The sequence below is a fragment of the Aotus nancymaae genome, unplaced genomic scaffold, assembly GCF_030222135.1.
Source record: "Aotus nancymaae isolate 86718 unplaced genomic scaffold, 86718_ANA_hifiasm-v0.15.2.pri h1tg000008l, whole genome shotgun sequence".
In the NCBI taxonomy this organism is placed as follows: Eukaryota; Metazoa; Chordata; class Mammalia; order Primates; family Aotidae; genus Aotus; species Aotus nancymaae.
In genome coordinates, this window is record NW_026988419.1 from 60,744,484 (window position 1) to 60,770,136 (window position 25,653).

At 40.5% G+C, this 25,653-nt stretch overlaps 2 protein-coding genes across 6 annotated transcripts in view; one reads left to right on the top strand and one right to left on the bottom strand.

Annotated features, from left to right (window-relative positions):
- Window positions 1-25,653, bottom strand: part of SLC25A12 (solute carrier family 25 member 12) — a 220,230-nt gene that overhangs the window by 121,191 nt on the left and 73,386 nt on the right. The window lies entirely within an intron of this gene.
- Window positions 11,444-25,653, top strand: part of HAT1 (histone acetyltransferase 1) — a 69,910-nt gene continuing 55,700 nt past the window's right edge. For 2 of the 5 annotated variants that reach the window (XM_064373388.1, XM_064373392.1), the window contains exons 1-2: window positions 11,444-11,530; window positions 14,599-14,703. In XM_064373388.1, the coding sequence (XP_064229458.1) occupies window positions 11,524-11,530; window positions 14,599-14,703 (112 nt within the window). In that variant the 5' untranslated portion in view covers window positions 11,444-11,523. Of the gene's footprint in view, window positions 11,531-11,941; window positions 12,160-12,247; window positions 13,992-14,598; window positions 14,704-25,653 lie in introns of those variants that run through there. The other 3 variants (XM_064373389.1, XM_064373390.1, XM_064373391.1) reach the window with 3 other exon arrangements.

The following is a 25,653-nucleotide window of genomic DNA, read 5'->3' on the forward strand; positions in this document are numbered from 1 at the left end:
TGGTATATGCCTGTAATCTCAGCTATTTGGGAGGCTGAGGCAGGAGAATCACTTGAACCTGGAAGGCAGAGGTTGCAGTGAGCTGAGATTGTGCCTCTACATTCTAACATGGGTGACAGAGCAAGACTCTGTCTCAAAAAAAAAAAAAACCACATTTTTTTTTACAACTCCAGTACATACATTTTTTTTTTTTTACAACTCCAGTACATACCAAAATAAAAATTTCACAGAGCAGTATTGAACCTTACAACATGCAACACACTCTAGTATTTACTATTCCATACTATATTCTATTTCTTTCTAATTTTTGGTTTCAACACACTAAATTGATATCATTCATGACTCTTTAGTGGGCCAAACTTACAGTTTAAAAATACCACAATAGAATGTGAACTTACATAGATTCTAGAGCATGGTAGATGCTCGATATAGGAATTGAAGAAAAAGATAAAATGAAAATCTCTATATCCCTAGCAATTAGTGCAGAGTCAGGTACAAAGCAGTAGTTAATAAAAATGTTTGAGAAAAAAATAAACACACAATTTTGGGACAGACTATCTTCAAGAATCATATTCCCCCATCGCTTTCCTTTTTAAGAATAAAGGTTTCTATTTATTTATTTATTTATCTATCGAGATGGAGTCTTGCTCTGTCACCCGAGATGGAGTGCAATGGTGCAATCTCGGCTCACTGCAAACTCCACCTCCCGGGTTCAAGCGATTTTCCTGCCTCAGCCTCCCAAGTACCTGGGATTACAGATGCACACCACCACACTTGGCTAACTTTTTGTATTGTTAGTTGAGATGGGGTTTCACTATGTTGGCCAGACTGGTCTCAAACTCCTGACCTTGTGATCCACCCACCTCAGCCTCCCAAAGTGCTTGGATTACAGGCGTGAGCCACCGCACCCAGCCAAGAATAAAGACTTCTTATAAGATATTAACATGAAAACATAGACATGTAAAAACAGACACAGAGGGGCAAAACTGGAGAAGGAACAAAAACTGTTGTATTTGAAGGACGTGTTGAGATAGAGAGGCACGATTCTGAAAGCTAGCTGTTAGGTCTTCTTACAAAAAAGGCCTGATGTGGTAAAGTCACCAATATCCAGGATATAGTGATCAGTTATGTATGTCATAAATCATCTTGTAAACAGCCCGAAGATCACTTAAGCTAACCAAATTCACAAGACACTGATGAATAACCAATATAAGCTAATATTTATTGAGTACTTACTTTGTGTCAGGCACTATTCTAATCACTTTCTATGAATCTATCCTCAAACAACTCAGAAGTAAGGTAATTTCATGTCATTATCTCTAAGATGGGGAAACTGAGACTGGGAAATTAAACTGAGACTGGGAGATTGTAACCTTGGGAAACCAAGGTTATAAATCTAATAAATGGCAATAAAGTTATAAAAAGAATTAAAATGAAAATGTTGTGAAAAATCTCTCAGAAAGTAGAGCAATACACCAAGAAAGGGAGGGAAAGGATTTAAATACAAAGAACTAATCCAAGGGGCCCAATAATTGAATTCTAAGAGGTCTGGAGAAAATAGAAATTTAACATGATAGAAAAGAATTATCAAAGAATTAACACAAGAGAATTTTTCATATCCAAAAGATGAGTATTCAGTTTCAAAGTGTTCTCTGTGTATCCAAAACAATGAATAAGAAAGTCTCCATACCAAGGCACATTTGGAAATATCAGAACATTGGAGATCAGAACATTGGAGATAAAAAAAAAAAAGAGGAAGATGAGGTGAAAACAGCCTCCCTCTTATCTCTCCAAATAATCCACTAGAGAAATTCTTGCCTCTTTTCCCCACAATCTTGGGCTCATGGATTTTCAGGCCCTAGTGTCCAAGGAAGAAATGCTTCCACCAAGAAACACCATCATCGTTCAGATGAATTGGAAACTGAAACTGCCCCCTGGAGATTTTGCAGCTTCTCCAGCTGCAAAACTAAAGGCAGAAAAGGGTCACCCCAACCAAGTGGTGATTAATCCCCATCATGAAGGAGAAACTGGGTTATTACTATACAATGAGGCAAAGACGACTATGTCTGAATCCCAACTCAGGCAACTTCGTAGAGACAGCCAATCCAACAGAGGTAAGTCCATAGTGCACTGAGATCATTTGGAAAATAGGGTTTGGGACACTGCACTAGATAAAGAATAAAACAAAGTCAAGGTGCTGACAGGGATGAGGGGATACAGAATGAGGGGTGGAAAAAGGAAGTTATCATTATCAACTTAGGCCTCATAACCACCCACAAAAGTGGGGTTCAATAGCAGCTTCCTTTTATATTATTCTAGATGGTTATTCCACCTGTTCCTTATATGAGGAGCATGAGCTTTGTTTAACATTTCTTTCTTTCTTTTTTTGAGATGGAGTCTCACTCTGTCGCCCAGGCTGGAGTGCAGTGGTGCGATCTCAGCTTCCTGGGTTCATGTGATTCTCTTGCCTTAGCCTCCTGAGTAGCTGGGATTACAGCCACTCACCACCACACCCGGCTAATGTTTGTATTTTTAGTAGAGATGGGGTTTTACCATGTTGGTCAGGCTGGTCTCAAACTCCTGACCTCGTAATCTGCCTGCCTCACCCTTCCAAAGTGCTGGGATTACAGGTGTGAGCCACTGTGCCTGGCCAATACTGGTTAACATTTCAAATTTCATCATCCTCTGATGTATGATAGCTGTAGGACTATGTGTGGTCACTGTGTTAGCAACATTGATTGCCACACAAGGGATTATATGTGAATTTCTTATATGCAATTGACACCAGTAAGACACTGGGGCTTGAATTGCCTTTGCAGTATTCCACCCAAAAATGAGGTCTACTGACAGGAGACCACAGCAGCAAGGGGTCAGAGTTTCCTTGTCAGGAAATTGGTACAATTCAAAGGCCCCTTTAGGTTCACTGAAGTAATTAAGAATGCGGGCTATGTGAGAGGCAGTAAGAACATTGATGACCAATGTCAGCTGGAGAAGCAGAGATGACCATAGTTAAGTAGCAAGATTCATTTCTTCTCTATTCCTACTTTCAACCCCTATCCTGGAGTAGTTAGCCTTGAAAAAAAAAACAAAAGGAAGAAATATCCTAGAGCCAGACACCCCCATGCCCCAATCCAATCTTTCTTTTTTTTTTTTTTGAGACGGAGTCTAGCTCTGTCACCCAGGCTGGAGTGCAGTAGTGCAATCTCTGCTCACTGCAATCTCCGCCTCCCGGGTTCAAGTGATTCTCCTGCCTCGGCCTCCTGAGTAGCTGGGATTTCAGGCACCCGCCACCATGCCCAGCTAATTTTTGTGTTTTTAGTAAAGATGGGGTTTCACCATGTTGGTCAGGCTGGTCTCGAACTCCTGATCTATGATCCACCCACCTTGGCCTCCCAAAGTGGTGGGATGAGCCACTGTACCTGGCTAACACCAATCTTAAGGAGCTTAGAGTGGGAGAATGCATAAAAAATTGACCATGCTCTATTACCCATTTCAGGTCCCTATGGCTAAAGTCTGCCCAGCAATGGGGAAGTTTTAAAACTAGCCCAAATTTAAAACTCCAAAGTTTTAAACTAGTCCATGCTAGACTTCGAATAACTTAAAAGACCAGAAAGCTGGGCAGGCATGGTAGCTCATGCCTGTAACCCCAGCACTTTGGGAGGCTGAGGCAGGTGGATCATCTGAGGTCAGGAGTTTGAGACTAGCCTGGCCAACGTGGTGAAAACCTGTCTCTACTAAAAATACAACAATTAGCTGGGTGTGGTGGCACATACCTGTAGTCCCAGCTATTCAGGAGGCCAAGGTAAGAGAATCACTTGAACCTGAGAGGCAGAGGTTGCAATGACAGGAGAATCACTTGAACCTGAGAGGCAGAGGTTGCAATGACAGGAGAATCACTTGAACCTGAGAGGCAGAGGTTGCAATGACAGGAGAATCACTTGAACCTGAGAGGCAGAGGTTGCAATGACAGGAGAATCACTTGAACCTGAGAGGCAGAGGTTCCAATGAGCCAAGATCGTACCACTGCACTCCAGCCTGGGTGACACAGTGAGCTTTCCATCTCAAAAAAAAAAAAAAAAACAAAAAAAAAACCCAGAAAACTATGGAATCTGCCTGGGGGAAAGAATATTCAACATAGTACTGAGGAAGCAGTGACTCGAGAAAAAGAAAACATTTTGTGTTTGAATCTCCACCACGTTCAAATTCCTTAGTAATCTAGTCACATAAAAGTATGAGTAGAAGGCCGGGCGCGGTGGCTCAAGCCTGTAATCCCAGCACTTTGGGAGGCCGAGGCGGGTGGATCACGAGGTTGAGAGATCAAGACCATCCTGGTCAACATGGTGAAACCCCGTCTCTACTAAAATACAAAAAATTAGCTGGGCACGGTGGCACGTGCCTGTAATCCCAGCTACTCAGGAGGCTGAGGCAGGAGAATTGCCTGAACCCAGGAGGCGGAGGTTGCGGTGAGCCGAGATCGCACCATTGCACTCCAGCCTGGGTAACGAGCGAAACTCCGTCTCAAAAAAAAAAAAAAAAAAAAAAGTATGAGTAGAAAATAGTTCATTATATAATGTTAAGTGAATGAATCAGAACTTGAAATTGTATGTATGTGATAAGTACAATTGTATAAGTAATCTGAATACAGTAAAGTCTGCAGCAGATAATTGATCTCTAAATCACAATTTTGCATAGGGTCAGCAATGATTACATATCTAATCAAACCTTCTATAATACTTCTTTGTGCTATTTATTTGTTTAAGATGTAAAATAAGTTTATTTAGCATGATTGCTTTTCACAAACCTATGTTAGATGACAGATACTTGGCTACCCTCTGTGGACCTAGGGTGTTTTTTTTTTGTGGGGGCTGGTTATTGTTTTTCAAAGATTAACACTATAGTCTTTCAAAGAAGCAGACTAAACAAAGTGTGATCCCTCAGTTCCTCCCTTTTCCATTAAAAATTGAGTATTATGCTTGACTTTTCCCATTATCTGCAATCATTCCAGTTTGCAGGGAGTCCATACATACAATTGCTAATATTGCAGATATTTTAGAGAACATGTTTTTTAGCCTTCCAGTGAAGATTCCTTTGGCCCACCTGATGTGAAATCAACTACCCTAACCTATTCTATCCAATTTCTATAACATTGTTGGTAATATTTGTATGAGGACTCTAATTTATGAAGTCTTCCTCCCATACTGGAACATTTTAGGGCACTGGAGCAAGGTAAGAATCTACTGGAACTATTTGTGGTATATTGGTCTCATATGTAGGAGTGCCTTAACCTCAAGACTGGCACAAAAAAGATTAAAAGTTCATGGTTATCATTTTTTAACATCTCTACCCTATATGACCCCATTGAAAAAATGCATATGAGCTAGATAGCATAAAAATAATGAGGTTTACCAAAGAATGATCCTTTCAAATCACAGCTAATGTTCTTATCTGTCACATAACAATTCAGATAATTATCCTTCTACCTTGAATAAATGGATGTGTTGTAATATACTAAATATATAACACAATTTTCATTTGTGGTTAGATATGTATTCATATATAATTAAATCTTATAGTGGTAAATAAAATTGTCATTTGGTATTTAAACATATAATCTAATTTATTTCGTTTAACAAAAAGGAAAGCAAAACCTAAGAAAATTAAGTCAGCCAGGTGCAGTGGCTCATACCTGTAATCCCAGCACTTTGGCAGGCCAAGGTGGGTGGATCACAAGGTCAGGAGATAGAGACCATCTTGGCTAACATGGTGAGACCCAGCTCTACTAAAAATACAAAAATTAGCTGGGCGTGGTGGCACACACCTATAGTCCCAGCTACTCAGGAGGCTGAGGTAGGTGAATCGCTTGAACCCAGGAGGCAAAGGTTGCAGTGAGCCGAGATTGCACCACTGCACTCCAGGCTGGGGACAGCAACACTCTGTCTAAAAAAAAAAAAGGAAAAGAAAAAGAAAAAAATTAAGTCATACTGATACTATTTGAATGAATTAGACATTTGTCATCTCCTTGCTGCAGTCCTGTATTTACTTAAAGGAACAATATGAACTTCGAAGTATGAGAATAAAATAACTTCAAAGTCCACATCCAAAGGAAAAAATAGCAAAAATCTTTACCAAATGAAAGAAACATACAATTTAGCTCAGCAGGACTTCACATCCAAGGACAATGTAGGTGTGCAGCCACAATTTTTTGAAAAAATTTCTTTCTGGTCTTTCTTGTGATCCTTTCTTAACAAAGCTTGCATAAAACAAAATGTTATAATTATCTGTTACATTTTAAAAGATTTTAGAAACTTTTTGAAATTCTATTACTTTTTTAAATGAAAATTTTCATTTCTCCAAGTATTCAGAATATTGCATTTTTTTAAAAAGTTACATTCAGATTTTTAGATAAGATTCAGTAAATGAGAATATAACCCAGTATCTTGGGGTATACAGATAATTCCATTTATATAGGGACTGTCCTTAAGGATCAGGCAGGGAAGGAAGGGGATAAAGAAACCTGAGAGGGGGCCTAAGAAGAGAGGTCATGGGCATGTGCATAATAAAAAATATTAGTTTTCAACTAATCATTCCCAGTTTTGATTAAACTGCTTCCCTGTTTACCATAATATGTAGAACATAGAGAAGAGGGTAAAGAGTTAGCAATCATATCTAAAAACTTCCAAAAAGATGAATAAGTTTCTAACTGTGAAAGAAACCAATACATCATCATTAAAAGAGACAAATGGTATTAAAAAAGAAAAAGAACCTCTAGGCTGGGTGCCATGGCTCACTCCTATAATCCCAGCACGTTCGGAGGCCAAGGGCGGCTGAATCACTTGATGTCAGGAGCTCAGGATCATCCTGGTCAACATGGTGAAAACCCATTTCTACTAAAAATACAAAAATTAGCTGGGCATGGTGGCGGGTGCCTGTGGTCCCAGCTACTTGGGAGGCTGAGGCAGGAGAACTGCTTGAATCTGGGAGACGGAGGCTGCAATGAGCCCAGATCACACCATTGCACTCCAGCCTGAGTGACAGAGCCAGACTCCGTCTCTAAAACAAAAACAAAAACACTGCATTAACCCCCATCTCCAAATTCCCCCTAAAGGCAACTATAGTTAATCTTGTGAGGTATGTTTTCAGATGTTTTCTGTTTATAACAAAATACATTTTTATATACATGAAATAATATTATATTCTTCTGTAATTTATTTTTTAACCTATTGTATAGGAGTTAGAACATATTAGCTAGCCCCTTGTGCTGGAAGTTTAGGCTATTTCCAACTTGCCATCGAAAATAATGCTGCATTGAACATGTTTGTTTCAGTATATCTTTGCATACCTGTGAAACAGTTTTGCAGTATAAATGCTTAAAAGTGGAATTGTTGCCTCAAAGGATATACAAATTGAAAATTTTGATACATTTGTAAAAATTTGTTAAAATTTCTGAATTGTCCCTCAAAAGGTACTAATTTATACACCTATAGGTAGTGTATTAGAGTTAGAAAATAAAAGCTGTTGGTATTTTTTATGTCTTTAGGATATTCCGCTTATAGTAGTTTTCAACATGAGTTGGTCCATTTTTATTTTCTTTCTTTCTTTTTGTTCTTGAGACAGAGTCTCGCTCTGTTGCCCAGGCTGGAGTGCAATGGAGCGATCTCAGTTCACTACAACCTCTGACTCCTGGGCTCAAGCAATTCTCCTGCCTCAGCCTCCTGAGTAGCTGGGTTTACAGGCAGGTATCACCATACCTAGCTAATTTTTATATTTTCAGTAGAGACGGGGTTTCACCATGTTGGCCAGGCTGGTCTGGAACTCCTGATTTCATGTGATCTGCCCACCTTGGCCTCCCAAAACGCTGGGATTAGAGGCATGAGCCACCGCACCCAGCCTATTTTCTTTCTTATATCCCATTTGAAAGTCATCTAGCTGGATAATGGTTTCTAGATAATTGCTCTGGGAACTCAGACTCATAACTTTACTGTCATTAGCACCAGGAGCTAAAAAAATGAGCTAACTAACTACTGTTACTTGTCTGTGTAAAGGTATGTATTTTGAAGTGAAGACCCATTACATACATGCATTTTTCTTTTAGGTCTTAGATTTCCTGCATCCATTTTCTGATGACCAGATTTTAATGCCAAATTTTAATCCATTCTGGAGGTTTCAAAGCAAGATAGTGAAATTTATCAATCTATATGAACTTGAGCCTGTCCTAACATGTGGTTGCTAGTTCATTCCTAATAGTGTAATATGGCCCTCTTCTTTGAAGAAAATACTTCTCCAAACCTCCCTTGCTAGAATAAATGTTATTATAGTAATACCACTTCATACCCACATACAGTTTTAGAGTTTACAAAGCTCGTTCACAAATATTCCATTTGGTTTTTCTTTTTTCTTACTTTTTTTTTTTTTGAGACAGAGTCTCATTCTGTCGCCAGGCTGCAGTGCAGTGGCACAATCTTGGCTCACTGCAACCTTCAGATCCCTGGTTCAAGCAATTCTCCTGCCTCAGCCTCCCGAGTAGCTGGGACTACAGGCCTGTGCCACTACACCCAGCTAATTTTTGTATTTTTTTAGTAGAGATGAGGTTTCACCATGTTGGCCAGGATTGTCTTGATCTTTTGACCTCATGATTTGCCCGCCTCAGCCTCCCAAAGTGCTGGGATTACAGGCGTGAGCCACCGCACCCAGCCTCCATTTGATTTTTACAACAACCCAGTGTGGTGACTGGGCAGTACTATTATCTCCGCTTAATAGATGAAACAAGGTTGAACAAGCATGAAATAGTAGAACTGGGACTAGTAGGGCACTAAACTTTCCACAAGACTGTGTTGTCTCTTCCATGTATATGAGGACAGCATATGCTTTTTGTAGAAATTTTATTCCATGATTGAATAATCGCTTTTTTAAATTCCCTTTAAAACAAAGTAAAATATAAGTTAAAAAAGGAAAGAAATCCCTACAAAAAAAAGAGAATGCTTTTTCCTTTTTGGTAATTTTACTATTATCTTTCCAAAATAAATCATTGTTTTATCTTTTAGGTAAACTATACCAAACATTTATTCTGTAACACTGAAAAAAAAAAAATGAGGATGGACATGGTGGCTGACACCTGTTATCCCAGCATTCTGGGAGGCCAAGGTGAGAGGATTGCTTGAGGCCAGGAGTTTGGGACCAGCCTGGGCAACATAGTGAGACTCCATTTCTACAAAAAACAAAAAATTAGCTGGGCATGATGGTGCACATTTGTAGTCCTGGCTCTATGGGAGGCTGAGAGGCAGAGGGATCCTTTGAGCCCAGCAGTTGGAGGCTGGAGGCTATAGTGAACTATGATTGCATCACTGCAATCCAGCCTGGGTGAGGGTTGAACCTTGTCTCAAAAAAAAAAAAAAGTGAACATTTCTAAGACAAGGACAATGTAAAACTGTAACCTCAATTCTTATCAGTAAGTTTCATTATATTTTTCCCTACAACTAACCGTAATATCAATCACAGGACTAATAATCTGTTTCTGATATATTACAGTTAAGACATAAATTCTTCTTGATTTCTTACTTATAAAGATCATAACTGCTGGTCAGCAATTGACTGACCCATAGATAAGGAAAGAAATAACGAGTCTTGCTATTTTGAAAAAAAAAAAAGCTTTTTTTTTTTTTTTTTTTGAGACGGAGTCTCGCTCTTTCGTGCAGGCTGGAGTACAGTGGCGCTATCTCAGCTCACTGCAACCCCCACCACCTGGGTTCAAGCAATTCTCCTGCCTCAGCCTCCCAAGTAGTTGAGATTACAGGTGTGTGCCATCATGCCTAATTTTTATATTTTTAGTAGAGACAGGTTTCACCATGTTGTCCAGGCTGGTCTCAAACTCCTGACCACAGGTGATCCACCTGCCTTGGCCTCTCAAAGTGCTGAAATTACAAGTGTGAGCCTGACCACTCTTGGCCAAAAATGATTATTAAAGAAAAAGATTGTTTTCCTTTTTTGATCCATAATGTCATTAGTAGTATTGATTTCAGTTTTCTGTCTTAACATTATGACTGTGATTTCTTGTGTATCATTAGGCTTGGAGAAAAAGGATCTGGGCATTCTCAGAACCTTTTCTGATCTTTATCTTCAGGAAGGCCATCTCTATGTAGTCGAGCAAATAAATACTGGGCTGAGTATCTGATGAACTGCACTCTGCCTAGGCTGCATACTAAGAGAGTGAACTTGGGCAGTTTATCTTTTCTGGGCTTTGATTTCCTCATCTCTAAAATGACAGGGCATGTTAGTTCTACATCATCATCCCAAGGGTCCATTTTTTTTTTTTTTTTTTTTGAGACGGAGTCTCACTCTATTTCCCAAGCTGGAGTGCAATGGCGCACGATCTTGGCTCACTGCAACCTCCGCCTCCCAGGTTCAAGTGATTCTCCTGCCTCAGCCTCCCGAGTAGCTGAGATTACAGGTGCGCACCACCACCCCCGGCTAATTTTTGTAGAAACTGGGTTTCACCACGTTGGCTGGGCTGGTCTCCAACTCCTAACCTCGTGATCCGCCCTCCTCCGCCTCCCACAGGCTGGGATTACAGGTGTGAGCCACCACGCACGGCCGCCAAGGGTCCATTTTAGCTTTAGCATGCATCACTACCTGTTAACAAGTATTTGTTGAGATAAGGACTTCTGGTGTATAGACAACATTGTGGGAATATCTGTGGATACCTAAATAGTGGTTTATCCTCTGGGCGAAAGAGTTCCAACAGCTACGAAGTACTAACAAAGCCTATGGCTAAAATCAGGTAGCACCTGTGATGTGATTCAAACCACTAGGACATGTGGCATGCAAGACTACATCAGGCCCCTTGAGGTACTTATTAGGTAACGACTTTTGTGCGCTAAACGGTTGCTTAGTAACCAGAAGAGTAAAGCAGAGTACCTAAATATCACACTGTATACTGTTAAAAACAGGGGAGAAAGGAAAAAAGATGTTAAAGTTTATAGCGAAACTAGAAACAAATTAGGAAAATAAGAAGTGAAAATTTCTCCCGCAACTGAAACTCAACCCCCGCATTTTACCTAGGTAAAATCTTACCTAGGGTAAAACTGCCCACAGGGCTCAGGTGTTTGGATGCACTGTCCAGGCCAAGAGGAAAGATTTTCAGCCAGTCTCCAAAACACCTCAGGGACGGGTATAGAAAACAGGCGTAAAGTGTTTGTATTGTTCAAATCAATACCAGAGAAACTTTCTTAGGGCCTGAGAGCATCTCAACAGCGAAGCTCCCAGTTGCGGCCTCCTTCTCCACTTCAGGCGGGCAAAGCGGCTGACGGCATTCGCGGTGGCTAGGCAACGGCCCGCGCAGACTTCTCGGCGTTAGCCCCGCCTCTTGAGGCGCTTCCGCCGCCGCGCTCCTGGACAGGCCTCCTTTCATTGGCTAACGTCACGCTGGGAGTGGGCGGGGGAAATGTGTCAGATTGCGCGGTCACTTCCGGTCCGGGAGCGCGCGGGTTGATTCGTCCTTCCTCAGCCGCGGGTGCTCGTAGCTCGGAAATGGCGGGTAAGTTCCCGGGAAAAGTTTACCAAGGGGAGGAGGCGGGAAGATCTGGAATAGAACGCCGAGACGGTGGTGACAGTGCCCGCCTGGAACTTTCGGGTTGTAGCCTGGGTTCCAGAAGGCCTGCTTGGGGCCGGAAGCGCGGAACTCTCAGCCCAGCTCCTCGTCGGCCGCGGTCCGCGTCCCCGCCCCCAACTGCTTAGTGTTCTGCGCCTTCTGCGAGCAACCCGGCCCCTACCGAGGGCCGAAGAGGCCGGGGGAAAGCGTCACGATTTGGGCTTGTAAAATGCCACCTGCCTTGGGGCCTGTTTCTCTTCCCATTCCTTTTTTTCACTGGTGCTTGCTTCAGCTCTTCTACATCTGGTCCTGTTCCCGCCAGCTGGTTTTAATGCTCAGATCCTCCTTCTCTTCCAGGTCTCCCTCTACCTTCCACTACAGTCAACTTCTGAGCTAGCGCATTGCTGCCTTGCCCTGCTCTAGCGCTCCCAACTTGGACCTCGGCTGACTTCGTAATCGTCTCCTTCATCTCGCACACTTTAGTATTCCCAGGATTTTATTTAGATGCCCTTGGAGAAAGACGTTGTTCCTGAACTCATCCCATGTCTAAACTTCTCTTTTAGAGTTGGACTACTGTAATACAGTTCCCTTGTGTACATTCTAGAGTCCCTTCAACTTAAACAACATTTAGTAACAGCAGTTATACTAAATGTTAGAATGTTATAATTGCTATTATTTTGTATGTGTATTAAGACTGTTTTGGTGTGATTATATTCTTTTATCGATTTTGAAGTTATGGACAGTTTCTTTTTCTGAGGTTGTCTCACTCTGTCGTCCAGGCTGGAGTACAATGATCATAGTTCACTGCAGCCTCGAACTCCTAGGCTCAAGCTATCCTCTAGCTAGGACTACAGGCATGGGCCACAACATTCTGCTAAAAAAAACCAAAACCATTCTTTTTTAACCTTTTAGAGTCAGGGTCTTGCTGTGTTGCCTCAGGCTGGTCTGGAACTCTTGACCTCAAGCCATATCCTCTCACCTCAGCCTCCCAAAGTGTTGGAATTACAGGCTTGAGCCACTTTGATGACCTCTGTTTCTTTTATCATCTCTTTACAGGGCATTCCTTGTAGTCTCTCTTCATTATTAACCATTCCATTTTTATGGATATGATAGATAGACAAGCTGTTGTGTGAGCTTTACAGATGTTTAAAAGAGGACTTTTCTACCAGATTGAGATTGTAGGATCTTGAAGTACCAGAAAAGAGGGAGGATATACTCTAAGAATTACATCTAAATTCGAATTTTGGTCCCGTCATTTAGTAGTTGGATGCCCTTCAACTCAACCTCTTTCTAAGCCAGAACTTTTGAATATAAAATGGGGTTGATATAATACCTACTTATAGAATTGTGCGGATTAAGCTAATATATGATTTTGAAGGTTAAATTTTGTTGCTTAAATTCCTCAAAGTAAATTCTGTAATCTCAGTTTTATAGATTAGGGTCAGAGAGGTGAAGCAATGTGCTCTAGTTCACTGAGCTAATAAGTAATGGTGAAGCCTGGATTTGAATCCAGGAATTCTGACTCTATAAACTATTAATCTATACTCTTCGAGTCTTTCCCATTTTCTGTGTATTTGTGTTTTAACCACTTTTTGAAGTTCATAGCACATTATTGTACTCCTTTTTACTTTTTGCTTATGGCTTTTCTCTGCCTGAATTTTTATTAATCTTTTTATTTTTTGGGGGGATGGAGTAGTCTGGCTCTGTTGCCCAGGCTGGAGTGCAGTGGCACAATCTCGGCTCACTACAACCTTTGCCTCCCATATTCAAGCAATTCTCCTGCCTCAGCCTCCCGAGTAGCTGGGACTACAGGTGTGCACCACCACGCACAGCTAATTTTTGTATTTTCAGTAGAGATGGAGTTTCACCATGTTGGCCAGGATGGTCTTGATCTCTTGACCTCATGATCCCCCGTCTCAGCCCCCCAGAGTGCTGAGATTACAGGTGTGAGCCACTCTGCCCGGCCCATTTTTACTGATCTTTATGTTCGTTTTGTCAGGAGATTTGTGGTCTTGAAAGTTTCTCTTGATAGTGATATCTTCCAGTATTATTTATTATATCTATAGATGGGTAGCCACTTTGTAGTAAAACTATTTGATTGTACCAGTGGCTCACAGTTTATGACTTTAGGCACACATGATTTTTAAGAAATTTAATACAGTGGAAAGATGTTTTCTTTGTACCCCTGTTCCTCTTCCTTCTTTTTTACCCAGGGTAACCATGGTTACCAGGTATTTGTGTGTATTCTTGAGACATTCCATACATCATCAGTTTTTTTATCTGAAGCACTCTGGTAGACTTTTTCCAATATTTAAAATGAAATTCTGTCATAATTATCAGAGGACATTCTCATTTTCCTTTTTACGTCTTATAATGAAAAAGACGACTTAGGTATAAATCCTAGCAGGTAATTTGTATTAATAAATGTTCAGAAATGCCAGTAGTCTATCATGTTAATTTTCAGGTTTATTCATTTGTGTAAAGTATGCCTATTTTATATTCTTGTATGTCAAAAGTGATTTCTTTTTCTGTTTTGTAATGAGACATTCTTTTTTTTTTTTTTGAGACAGAGTCTTGCTCTGTCACCCAAGCTAGAGTGCAGTGGTGTGATCTCGGCTCACTGTAACCTCTGCCTCCAGGGTTCAAGCAATTCTCCTGCCTCAGCCTCCCAAGTAGCTGGGATTACTGGTGCCCACTACCATGCCCAGCTGATTTTTGTATTTAGTAGAGTTGGGGTTTCACCATCTTGGCCAGGCTGGTCTTGAACTCCTGGCCTTATGATCCGCCCACCTCAGCTTCACAAAGTGTTGGGATTACAGGCATGAGCCATTGTGCTGGGCCGGCATTCTTATTTAATACATTTATTTAAGAGTATGTGGAGAATGGCTTGTGCTTTTATGATCTATCAGCAGGTTTTAAATCATACCCTTATTCCATTTCTAGTAAGAAGCTTGTTGTAGGTTTGATGATTTAAATCACTTCCAACCCAACCTTTTAAAAACCTTTTCTCTTAGGATTTGGTGCTATGGAGAAATTTTTGGTAGAATATAAGAGTGCAGTGGAGAAGAAACTGGCAGAGTACAAATGTAACACCAACACAGCAATTGAACTAAAATTAGGTATGTATGTCATTTCTGAGTGATATTATGTACATACTATGTATGTGTATATATAGTCTCTCATTTTAAATTTGAAGTAAAATTTTATGTAAGATCAGTTATTTATGCAAATGTATAGTTTTCTGCATTTATTGAACATACTCAGATTTTATTCAGTCTTAATTTAGGTCATGGAAGGTGTGGATATTTGAAAGGTGACAATTTTATGTACAGGAAAGACAGTGGGGCAAAATGTAATAAGTATATATAATTTCAGCTTGAAAATATTTACCCTTACCCTTTGGCCTATAAAAATAATAAACAATAGCAAATATTGGTGAGGATGTGGGGGAAAAAGAGCACTTGTATATTGCTGGTGGAAATGTAAAGTGATATAACTACTTTGAAAAACAGTTTCACAATTTTCTTTTCTCATTTCTTTTTTGTGTTTTTTATTTTCTTTCCTTCTCTTCTTTCCTTTCCTCCTTTCCCCTCCTTTTTTTTAAATTTCTCTCTTTATTTTTTAAAGAGGCAGGTCTCTATCACCCAGGGTGTAGTGCTGTGGCACGATCATAGCTCACTGCTGCCTCCAACCCCTGGGCTCAGGCAATCCTCCTGCTTCAGCCTCCCAAGTAGCTAGGAGACTACAGGTGTGCACCACCACACCTGGCTAATTTTCATAAAAAAATTTTTTGTAGAGATGGACACTATGAGTCTATGTTGTCCAGGTTGATCTTGAACTCTTGGCTTCAAGCAATCCTCTGCCTTGGACTTCCAAGGTGCTGGGATTATAGGTGTGAGCCACAGCCCCCCTCCTGGTTTGACAGTTTCTTAAGATGTTAAACGTAAATGAACTATGTGACCAAGGACTTCTACTGCCAGGTATCTTTCTAATCAAGATGATGAAAATGTATGTTCTTGCAAAAACTTGTACACGAATGTTCATAGAAGCATTATTCACAATAGCCAAAAAAATGTAAAAAACCCAGATGTACATCAGCTGGTAAATGAATAAGATATACTATATCTATACCATGGAATACTATTTGATGATAAGAAGGAATAAAATTCTGATACCAGTTACAATGGACCTTAAAAACATTTTGCTAAGTGAAAGAAACTAAAATAAAACACTATATGTTGTGTAATTTCCTTTGTATGAAATGTTCAGAAAAGACAAATCCATAGAGACAGAAAGTAGTGGTTGCCTGGGATTGGATATAGAAGCACAGAGTAACTACAAATGGGCCTGACGTTTCTTTTGGGAATGATGGAAATGTTTGAAAGTTAGATTATGGTACAACTCTAAATTTGCTAAAATTTTACACTCAGAGCATGTGAAAAATAATATGTGCTCATGATTCCTGGTTCCATTACTTTCCATGCCTCAGTTTCCTCATTGTTAATAGTACCTCACAGTGGTTGTAAAGATTAAATATAAAGTTAAATACCAGTAAAGTGCTTAAACTCCTTGATATACAGAAAATACTTGATAAGGGCTGAGCAGAGTGACTGGGCATGGTAGCTGGGATCTGTGTCACTTTACATGTCCCCTCATTTTTTGATTATTTTATTCTTTGACACTTTGATTACCTTGGAAGATCCAGTCATCTGTTATCTCTGTCCTAGCCTTGGAATCAGCCATTTCTCCAAGGATCCCTGGTTTCTTTTAGTAGGAAATGTTATTTTATTTGATTTCCAAGACAGTCTTACTCAGTTGCCCTGGCTAGAGTGTAGTGGTGTGATCTTGGCTCACTGCAACCTTTGTCTCCTGGATTCAAGTAATTCTTATGCCTCAGCCTCCCTAGTAGCTGGGATTACAGGCATGTGCCACCATGTCCGGGTAATATTTTTGTGTTTTTAGTAGAGATGGGGTTTTGCCACATTGGCCAGACTGACCAAGTGATCCACCTGCCTCAGTCTCCCAGAGTGCTGGAATTACAGGCATGAGCCATTACACCCAGCCAGGAAATGGTTTTGTTGTTGTTGTTTTTTTGAGATGGAGTCTCACTCTTGTTGCCCAGGCTGGAGTGCAGTGACACAGTCTCGGCTCATTGCAACCTCTGCCTCCTGGGTTCAAGTGATTCTCATGCCTCAGCCTCCCAAGTAGCTGGGATTACAGGTGCCCACCACCAAACCCAGCTGATTTTTTGTTGTTTTAGTGGAGACAGGGTTCCACCATGTTGACCAGACTGGTCTCTTAACTCCTGACCTCAGGTGATCCACCCACCTTGGCCTCCGACAGTGCTGGGATTACTGGTGTGAGCCACCGCCTCCAGCCACAGGAAATGGTATTTTAAAGCCAAGATCTGGGTGCTAAAGCCAAGATGTAGGTGCTAAGTGAACTCATTGCTGTTAGTATTGCTCGAACATTAAATGAGAGCAGGCTTAGTAGACCGAGCTTTGTTCCTTACTATTCAGTCCCTGCCACCTGCAAAGTGATTATGGGTCTCATTTATTTAACCAAAATTAGTTTTGCCTGTTTTAGCACTTTATAGAAATGGAATTATACCATATATACTGGCTTTGTGACTGACTTGTTTCATTAAGCATAATTTTTATGAGGTACATCATATGTTGTCTGTACCAGTAGTTCATTCCTTTTTTTTTTTTTTGAAACAGAGTCTCACACTGTTTCCCAGACTGGAGTGCAGTGGCACGATCTTGGCTCACTGCAGCCTCCACCTTCTGGGTTCAAGTGATTCTCTTGCCTCAGCCTCTGGAGTAGCTGGGATTACAGATGCCAGCAACCATGCCTGGCTAATTTTTTTGTATTTTTAGTAGAGATGGGGTTTCATTATATTTGCCAGGCTGGTCTCGAACTCCTGACCTTGTGATCTGCCCTCCTCAGCCTCCGAAAGTGCTGAGATTACAGCCGTGAGCCACCTTGCCCAGCAGTTCATTCCTTTTTATTGCTGAATACTGTTCTGTTGTTGGATATATCATTATTCACCAGTTAATAGATATTTGGATTGTTTCTAATTTTTGTCTGTTTTTGTATGAGTTTTTTTGTGGACATATGATTTTATTTTGCATAAATTCCTAGCTGTGGATTTGCTGGGTCAGTAGGGTATTTGTATGTTTAACTTTATGAGATACTTGCCAGACTGACTTCCAAAGTACTTTTTTTTTGTGACGGAGTCTTGCTCTGTCACCAGGCTGGAGTGCAGTGGCACTATCTCAGCTCACTGCAACCTCCGCCTCCTGGGTTTAAGTGATTCTCCTGCCTCAACCTCTTGAGTAGCTGGGACTACAGGCGGTCCACCACACTCAACTAATTTTTGTATTTTTAGTGGAGAAGGGGTTTCACCATGTTGGCCAGGATGGTCTCGATCTCTTGACCTTGTGATCCACCCACCTCGGCCTCCCAAAGTGCTAGGATTACAGGTGTGAGCCACCGTGCCCGGCCCCAAACTTCTTTTATACTCACATCAACAGTGTATTAGAATTCTGGTTATTCCATATCCTCACCAATATTTGATGATGTCAGTTTTTAAAGTTTTAGGCATTCTACTGGGTATATGGTGGTATTTCTTTGTTAATCTTTATAACCGCTACAAAGTAGTGGTTACAAAGATTAAATAGGTTTTAATTTACCTTTCCTTGGTAACTAATGCTATTAAGGAATTTTTTTTTTTTTTTTTTTTTTTTTTTGAGACGGAGCTCTCGTTACCCAGGCTGGAGTGCAATGGCGCGATCTCGGCTCACCGCACCTCCGCCTCCTGGGTTCAGGCAATTCTCCTGCCTCAGCCTCCTGAGTAGCTGGGATTACAGGCACACGCCACCATGCCCAGCCAATTTTTTGTATTTTTAGTAGAGACGGGGTTTCACCGTGTTGACCAGGATGGTCTCGATCTCTTGACCTCGTGATCCACCCGCCTCGGCCTCCCAAAGTGCTGGGATTACAGGCTTGAGCCACCGCGCCCGGCCGGGATTTTTTTTTTAATGCAGTTATTGACTATCTCCTTTTGGACTCATGTATTCACATCTTTTGCCCATTTTAAAATTAGGTTATTTGTCTTTTTGTTATTAATTGTAGGTGTTATTTACATATTTACATATTCTGCATCAGTCCTTTGTGCAGATACATGTTTTGTGCATATTTTTCTCTCAGTGTGTGGCTTGTCTATTCATATTCTAAACTTTTTTTTGATAAGCACAAGTTTTTAGTTTTAATGATGTTCAGTTTATTAATTTTTAAAATTTCTCTTAAGTGTTTTCTGGTTCATGCCTAATATCCTTGTCTACCCCAAGGAGTTCATGACGCCCTCCTAATGTTTTCTTCTGGAAGGTTTGTAGTTTTAGCTTATTAAAATTATGTCCATGATCCATCTCATGTTTTTCATGTTCAGTATGAGGAAGGGGATTAAGGTTTGTTGTTCCATATGAATATCCACTTATTTCAGTATAATTTTGTGTGAATGCCTTGGTGCTTTAACAGAAATAAACTGAACTTACCTGTGTGGATCTACATCTGAACTCTGTTCTCATCCATAGTCTGTTTTTCTACCGATAGCGTATTGTCTGGATTAGTGTAACTTTCTAGTGAGTCCTAGTAGTGTGAGTCCCATGTCTTTATTTTTTCAAGATTGTTTTGATTATTCTTGACTTTATTTCTGTATACATTTTGGAATCGGTGGTTAATTTCTATTTTAAAAGTTCCGACTTAATTAAGATTACATTGGATTTAAAAATGAATGTGGGGAGAATTGTTATCTTAATAACATTAAGCCTTCCAGTCTATGAACATGACATATTTCTGTATTGTAGAAATGTTTCAGGTTGTCAGTCTTGCGTGTATTTTGTTAAATTTATCTGAATAAATCTATGTCTTTTGATTTTTGATTCTCTTAAAAATGGTATATTATTTTATTTATTTTTTCTTTTTAATCACGTTTTTATTTTTAAATTTTTGTTTTTTATGGCAGGGTCTCACTTTGTCACCCAGGATGGAGTGCAGTAGCATGATCTCCACTCACTGCAACCTCTGCCTCCAGGCTCAAGTGATCCTCTTAGCATAGCTTCTGGAGTAGCCAGGACTCGGCATACACCACCAATGCCTGGCTAATTTTAGTATTTTTTGTAGAGATGGGGGGTTTCACCATGTTACCCAGACTGGTTGAACTTCTGGGTTCGAGTGATCTGCCCACCTCGGCCTCCCAAAGTGCTATGATTACACATGTGAGCCACTGTGCCTGGCCTAAAATGATATACTTTGAAAATTTTCTCTTCCAGTTGTTTATGTGTGTGCATGCGCATATGTATGCACACAAAATGGCACAGTTTGTGTAATTGTTTTGTATCCTGCAACCTTGCTAAATTTATTTACTATAGTAGTTTTTTGTATTGGGGGGTTTTTCCGAGAGAGCGTCTCACCACATTGCCAAGGCTGGAGTACAGTGGTGCGATCGTGGCTCACTACAGCCTTGACTTCCCAGGCTTAAGCAATCCTCCCACCTCAACCTCCCAAGTAGCTGGGACTACAGGTGCATGCCACCATGCCTGGCAGATTTTTAATTAAAAAAATTTTTTTTTCTAGAGACAGGGTCTCACTATGTTGCTCTTGCTGGTCTTGAACTCCTGGGCTCAAGTGATCCTCTTGCCTCAGCTTCCCAAAGTGCTAGGGTTGCAGGCATAAGCCACCGTACCCAGCTATAATATATTTTTTTAAGTGCAGATTATTTCAGATTTCCTGTACACACATATACCTGTTAAATGAAGAAAGTTATAGTTTTTCTTTGCCTTACACAGTGGTCCCTTGGTCTTTCTCTAAAAATTTCTCTATTTTATCTAACTTTCTCGGCAGAAAATTGTTCACAGTATTCCCGTTGCCATCTTCAGGGACTTGGTCCCAGGATCCCCTGTGGATACCAAAATCTGCTGGTACTTAGGTCCATTATACAAAATGCCATAGTGTGGCTGGGCATGGTGACTCACACCTCTAATCCAGCACTTTGGGAGGTTGAGGCAGGCAGATTGCTTGAGCCCAGGAGTTTGAGATCAACCTGAGCAACATGGCAGAACCCTATCTCTACAAAAAATACAAGAATTAGCCAAGCATGGTGGTGTGCACTTGTAGTCCCAGCTACTTAGGAGGCCGAGGTGGAAGGATCTGCCTGAGCCTGAGAGTTCCATGCTGCAGTGAGCCATGGTTGTGCCACTGCACTCCAGGGTGGGTGACAGAGTGAGATCCTGTTTCAATAAATAGATAGCCACATAGCCAGGCACAGCATGGTGGCTCATGCCTGTAATCCCAACACTTTGGGAGGCCAAGGTGGGCCGATCATGAGGTCAGGAATTCAAGACAAGGCTGGCTAACATGGTGAAACCCCGTCTCTACTAAAAATATAAAAATTAGCCAGGCATGGTGGCACACACCTGTAACCACAGCTACTTGGGAGGCTGAAGCAGGTGAATTGCTTGGACCCAGGAGGTGGAGGTTGCAGTGAGCTGAGATTGTGCCACTGCACTCCAGCCTGGATGACAAAGCAAGACTCTGTCTCAGGAAAAAAGAAAAAAAGCCACACAGTACAGTCTGCTCTTTGTATCTGCAGATTCTGTATTTGAGGATTCAACTAATCTCATGTTGATCCGTGATTGGTTGAGTCAGTGGGTGTGGAACTTGTGTATATGGAGAGCCACTTATATTTCCTTTTCTTGTCTTATTGCACTGTCCAGAATCTCTATTATAATGTCAAATGGAAGTGATAGAGTAGACATCCTTGCTTTACTCCCAATTTAAGTAGGAAAATTTTGAGCCTTTCACCATTCAGTATGATGTTAGCTATAGGTTTTTCATATGTGCCCTGTATCAGGTTGAGAAAGTTTCCTCGTATTCCTAGTTTGGTGAGAGTTTTTGTTATGAAAGAGTGTTACATCCTAATGCTTTTTCTTTATTGAGCTAATCATAAGATTTTTCCCCTTTAATTCTGTTAATGTGGTGAATTACATTGATGAGGTTTTAAGTATCAAGTTAGCCTTGCATGCCAGTATATTATTATTTTTCTCACTTGCTGTATTTGACTTGGTAATATTTTGTTAAGACTCTTTGTTCGTGGCAGGTGCTGGTTTCTTTTTCATATGTCTTTGCTTGATTTTGGTATCAAGGTTTCCTGGCCTCATAAAATGAGTTAGGAATTGTTTCTTCTCTGTCTTCTGGAAGAATTTGTATAAGACTGCATTATTCCTTTAAACGTTCAGTAGCGTTCACAGTGAAGCTTTATGTGCCTTGAGTTTTCTTTGTTGGAAGGTTTTTAAACTATAAATCTAATAAATGAATTTAATAATATTCTGATTTTCTGTTTCATCTCATGTCAGTTTTGGTAATTTTTGTCTTTTAAAAAATTTCTCTATTTTATCTAACTTTCTTGGCAGAAAATTGTTCACAGTATTCCCGTTACCATTTAAATGCCTATAGAGCCAGGTGCAGTGGCTCAGACCTGTAATCCCAGATCTTTGGGAGGCCAACGTGGAAGGATCGCTTGAGCCCAAGAGTTTGAGACCAGCCTGGGCAATATAATGAGACCTCATTGATAAAATGAAATTTAAAAATTAGCCAAGCATGGTGGCATGCACCTGTAGTCCTGGCTACTTGGGAAGCAGAGATGGGAGAATCACTTGAGCTGGGGAGGTGGAGGTACAGTGAGCTGAGATCACCTCACTGCACTCCAGTCTGGGTGACATAGCCAGACCCTGTCTCAAAAAATAAAATAAAAGACTATACAATTTATAATCCCTTCTCCAGCATATTTGTAATTCTTTATCTCTCTTTTTTTAATGTCACCATGCAAGTTTATCGATCTTACTGATCTTTTCAGCAATTGCCTTTGTCATTTATCTGTTTTCTTACTCTTTATAAATTATTTTATTCTTATTTTATGTTTTTTTTTCTCCTTTTTTTTTTTGAGACCAGGTCTTGCTCTGTTGCCCAGGCTGGAGTGCAGTGGCGTGATCGTGGCTTACTGTAGCCTCTACTTCCTGGGCTCGAGTGATCTTCCCACCTCAGCCTCCTGAGTAGCTGGAACTACAGGCATACACCACCACACTCAACTAACTTATATATATTTTTTGTAGAGATGGAGTCTCACTGTGTTGCCCAAGCTGGTCTTGAACTCCTGGGCTCAAGTGATCCTCCTGCCTTGGCTTCCCAAAGTGTTAGGATTGCAGGCATGAGCCACCATACCTGATCTAATTTGCTCTTTTTAAGATCTTCCTTTTTAAAGTAGACGTCTATATAATTGATTTTAAACTTTCCTTTTCTAATACTAGCATCAATGTTATAACTTTATCTTTAGTTGCAGTGAGCCAAGATTGTGCCACTGCATTCCAGCCTGGGTGACAGAACGAGACTCCATCTCAAAAAAAAAAAAGAAAAAAATATTTACCTCTAAATATTTATATAGTTGCATCCCACCAATTCTGTTATGTTCTGTTTTTATTGCTTAATTTAAAAAAAAAAATTTTTTTTTTTTTTTTGAGACAAAGTCTCACTCTGTCACCCAGGCTGGAGTACAGTGAAAACACTGGCGTGATCTTGGCTCACTGTAAACTCTGCCTCCTGGGTTCAAGCATTTCTCCTGCTTCAGCCTCCTAGTAGCTGGGATTACAGGAGCCTGCCACCATGCCCAGCTAATTTTTTTATTTTTAGTAGAGACAGGGGTTTTACCATGTTGGCCAGGTTGGTCTCAAACTCCTGACCTTGGGTGATCCACCCACCTTGGCCTCTGAGAGTGCTGGGATTACAGGCATGAGCCACCACGCCCAGCCAATTCAAAATCTTTTTAAATTTCCCTTGTGACTTTTTTTTGACCCATGAGGTATATAGAAGAGTGTTGCTAAATTTCCAAATATTTGGGACTCTTCTAGCTGTCTTATTGTTACTGATTTTTGAATTAATTCTGTCAAGGTCAGACAATATAGACTTATTTCAGTCCTTTTAAATTCATTGAGCTTTGTTATATATCTTGTCATATATGATCTGTTAGGTCAGTGTCCTAGGTGCACTAAAAAATAATTTAAGTTCTGTAGTTTTATGTAGTTTTCTGTAAGTGTAAATTCACTTAATAGTATTAAAGTCTTTGATATCTTTATGGATTTTCTAGCAATTAGGACAGTTGAGAGAACTGTTCAAATCTCCAGCTGGAATTGTGGATTGTGTGTGTCTTCAGTCATTAACTTTTGCTTGATGTATTTGCAGCTCTGATATTAGGTACATACAGATTTAGACTTCCTTTGTCTTTTTGATGAATTGACCTTACTCATTGTAAAATGTTCCATCTTTATTTCTGTCCCCTCTTTAACCCATCTTGCCTCATATTTAAGTCTACTTTATTAGATATTAATATAGAAATGAGAATGTTTTAAACCTGTGAGAAATAACAGCATGTTTATATGCTGATGCCTATGATCTATCAGAAAAGGAGAAAATTATATGGGAGTATTTCTGGGAGTATCAGAGAAGGGGAGTATTTGTTGAGTAAAATCCTTGACAATATAAGAGGGAGAAGTATTTTATTTATCAGTGGAAGGATTAGGCTTAGATAGGAGCATAGAGAATTCTACCATAACAAGATGAAGGAGAGTATACAGAAATTGCTGCAGTAAGTTAGAAGATGTAGAGGAAGCATTTTGTGCAATTTCTTTTCTGAATGCTTCTGTTTCCTAAGTGAGATAGGGAGCAAGGTCATCTGTGGAGAATGTGCTTATGGAAGAAGGCATTGGAGGTTTGAGGAAATAGTCATCTAGGTGAGCGGGAGGCGTGGGTAGACTTGAGAACTGTTATGATTGTCACATAGCACTAAGGGCCCACTTCAGTTTAGTACTCATGAATATAAAATGAGGTCAGCCACGTCCAGATGAAAGTGTGCCACAAAAAGTAGACATATAGTCAGATTTAACTAGAGTAGGGTCTTTTTTTTTTTTTTTTACCACGTTGCTGTGACAAAAATTAGGGCCAAGGGGTTGAGGATATTTAGGATGGAGTGATAATATTGATGGGCCATGGAATTCTACACTGGAAAGGGAGGAAAATGAGGATATGAAGTAGAAGAGGACAGTGAAATTATGTTCAAATCAATTTATTGTGGCCAGGCACAGTGGCTCATGCCTGTAATCCTAGCACTTTGGGAGGCTGAGGCAGGTGGATTACCTGAGGTCAGGAGTTCAAGACCAGCCTGACCAACATGGTGAAACCCTGTCTCTACTAAAAATACAAAAATTAACCAGGCATGGCAGCACATGCCTATAATTGGGAGGCTGAGGCAGGAGAATCGCTTGAACCCGGGAGGCGGAGGTTGCAGTGAGCTGAGATTGTGCCATTGCACTCCAGCCTGGGCAACAAGAGTCAAACTCCGTCTCAAAAAAAATATCAATTCATTGTAAGTATTGGTGGGGGGGGTTGAAGAATTGTTAGAATTGGGGTATGGTTAGGTGTGCTGGCTCATGCCTGTAACCCCTGCACTTTGGGAGGCTGAGGCAGGAGGATGACTTGAGCCCAGGAGTTTGAGGCCAGCTTGGGCAGCATAGGGAGACCCTAACTCTACAGAAAAAAAAAAAAAAATTAATCGGGTGTGGTGGTGCATGCTTGTGGTCCCAGCTACTCAGGAGGCTGAGGCAGGAGGATCACCTGAGCCTGGGAGATCAAGGCTGCAGTGAGCTGTGATTGTGCCACCGCACTCCAGACTCGGTGACAGAGCCAGACCCTGTATCAAAAAAATAAAACAAAAAGAATTGGGGGTATAGGGAGTGAGGTAGGAAGATAAGAGGTGATGGTAAGATGGTACAATGTTTGAAATAGAGATTAAGGGAATGTTATTGTCAATAATGATAAATAAAGGCTAGGGTATGTCATGGGAATAAGTAGCTAAGGTATAGTAAAGACAAAATTCTTGGGGAGGAATCAAGGAACTCTGAGGCTGGATTGGAAGATTCATTTTCATTAATTTTGAAGTTACTAAGATTTAAGTAAGATGT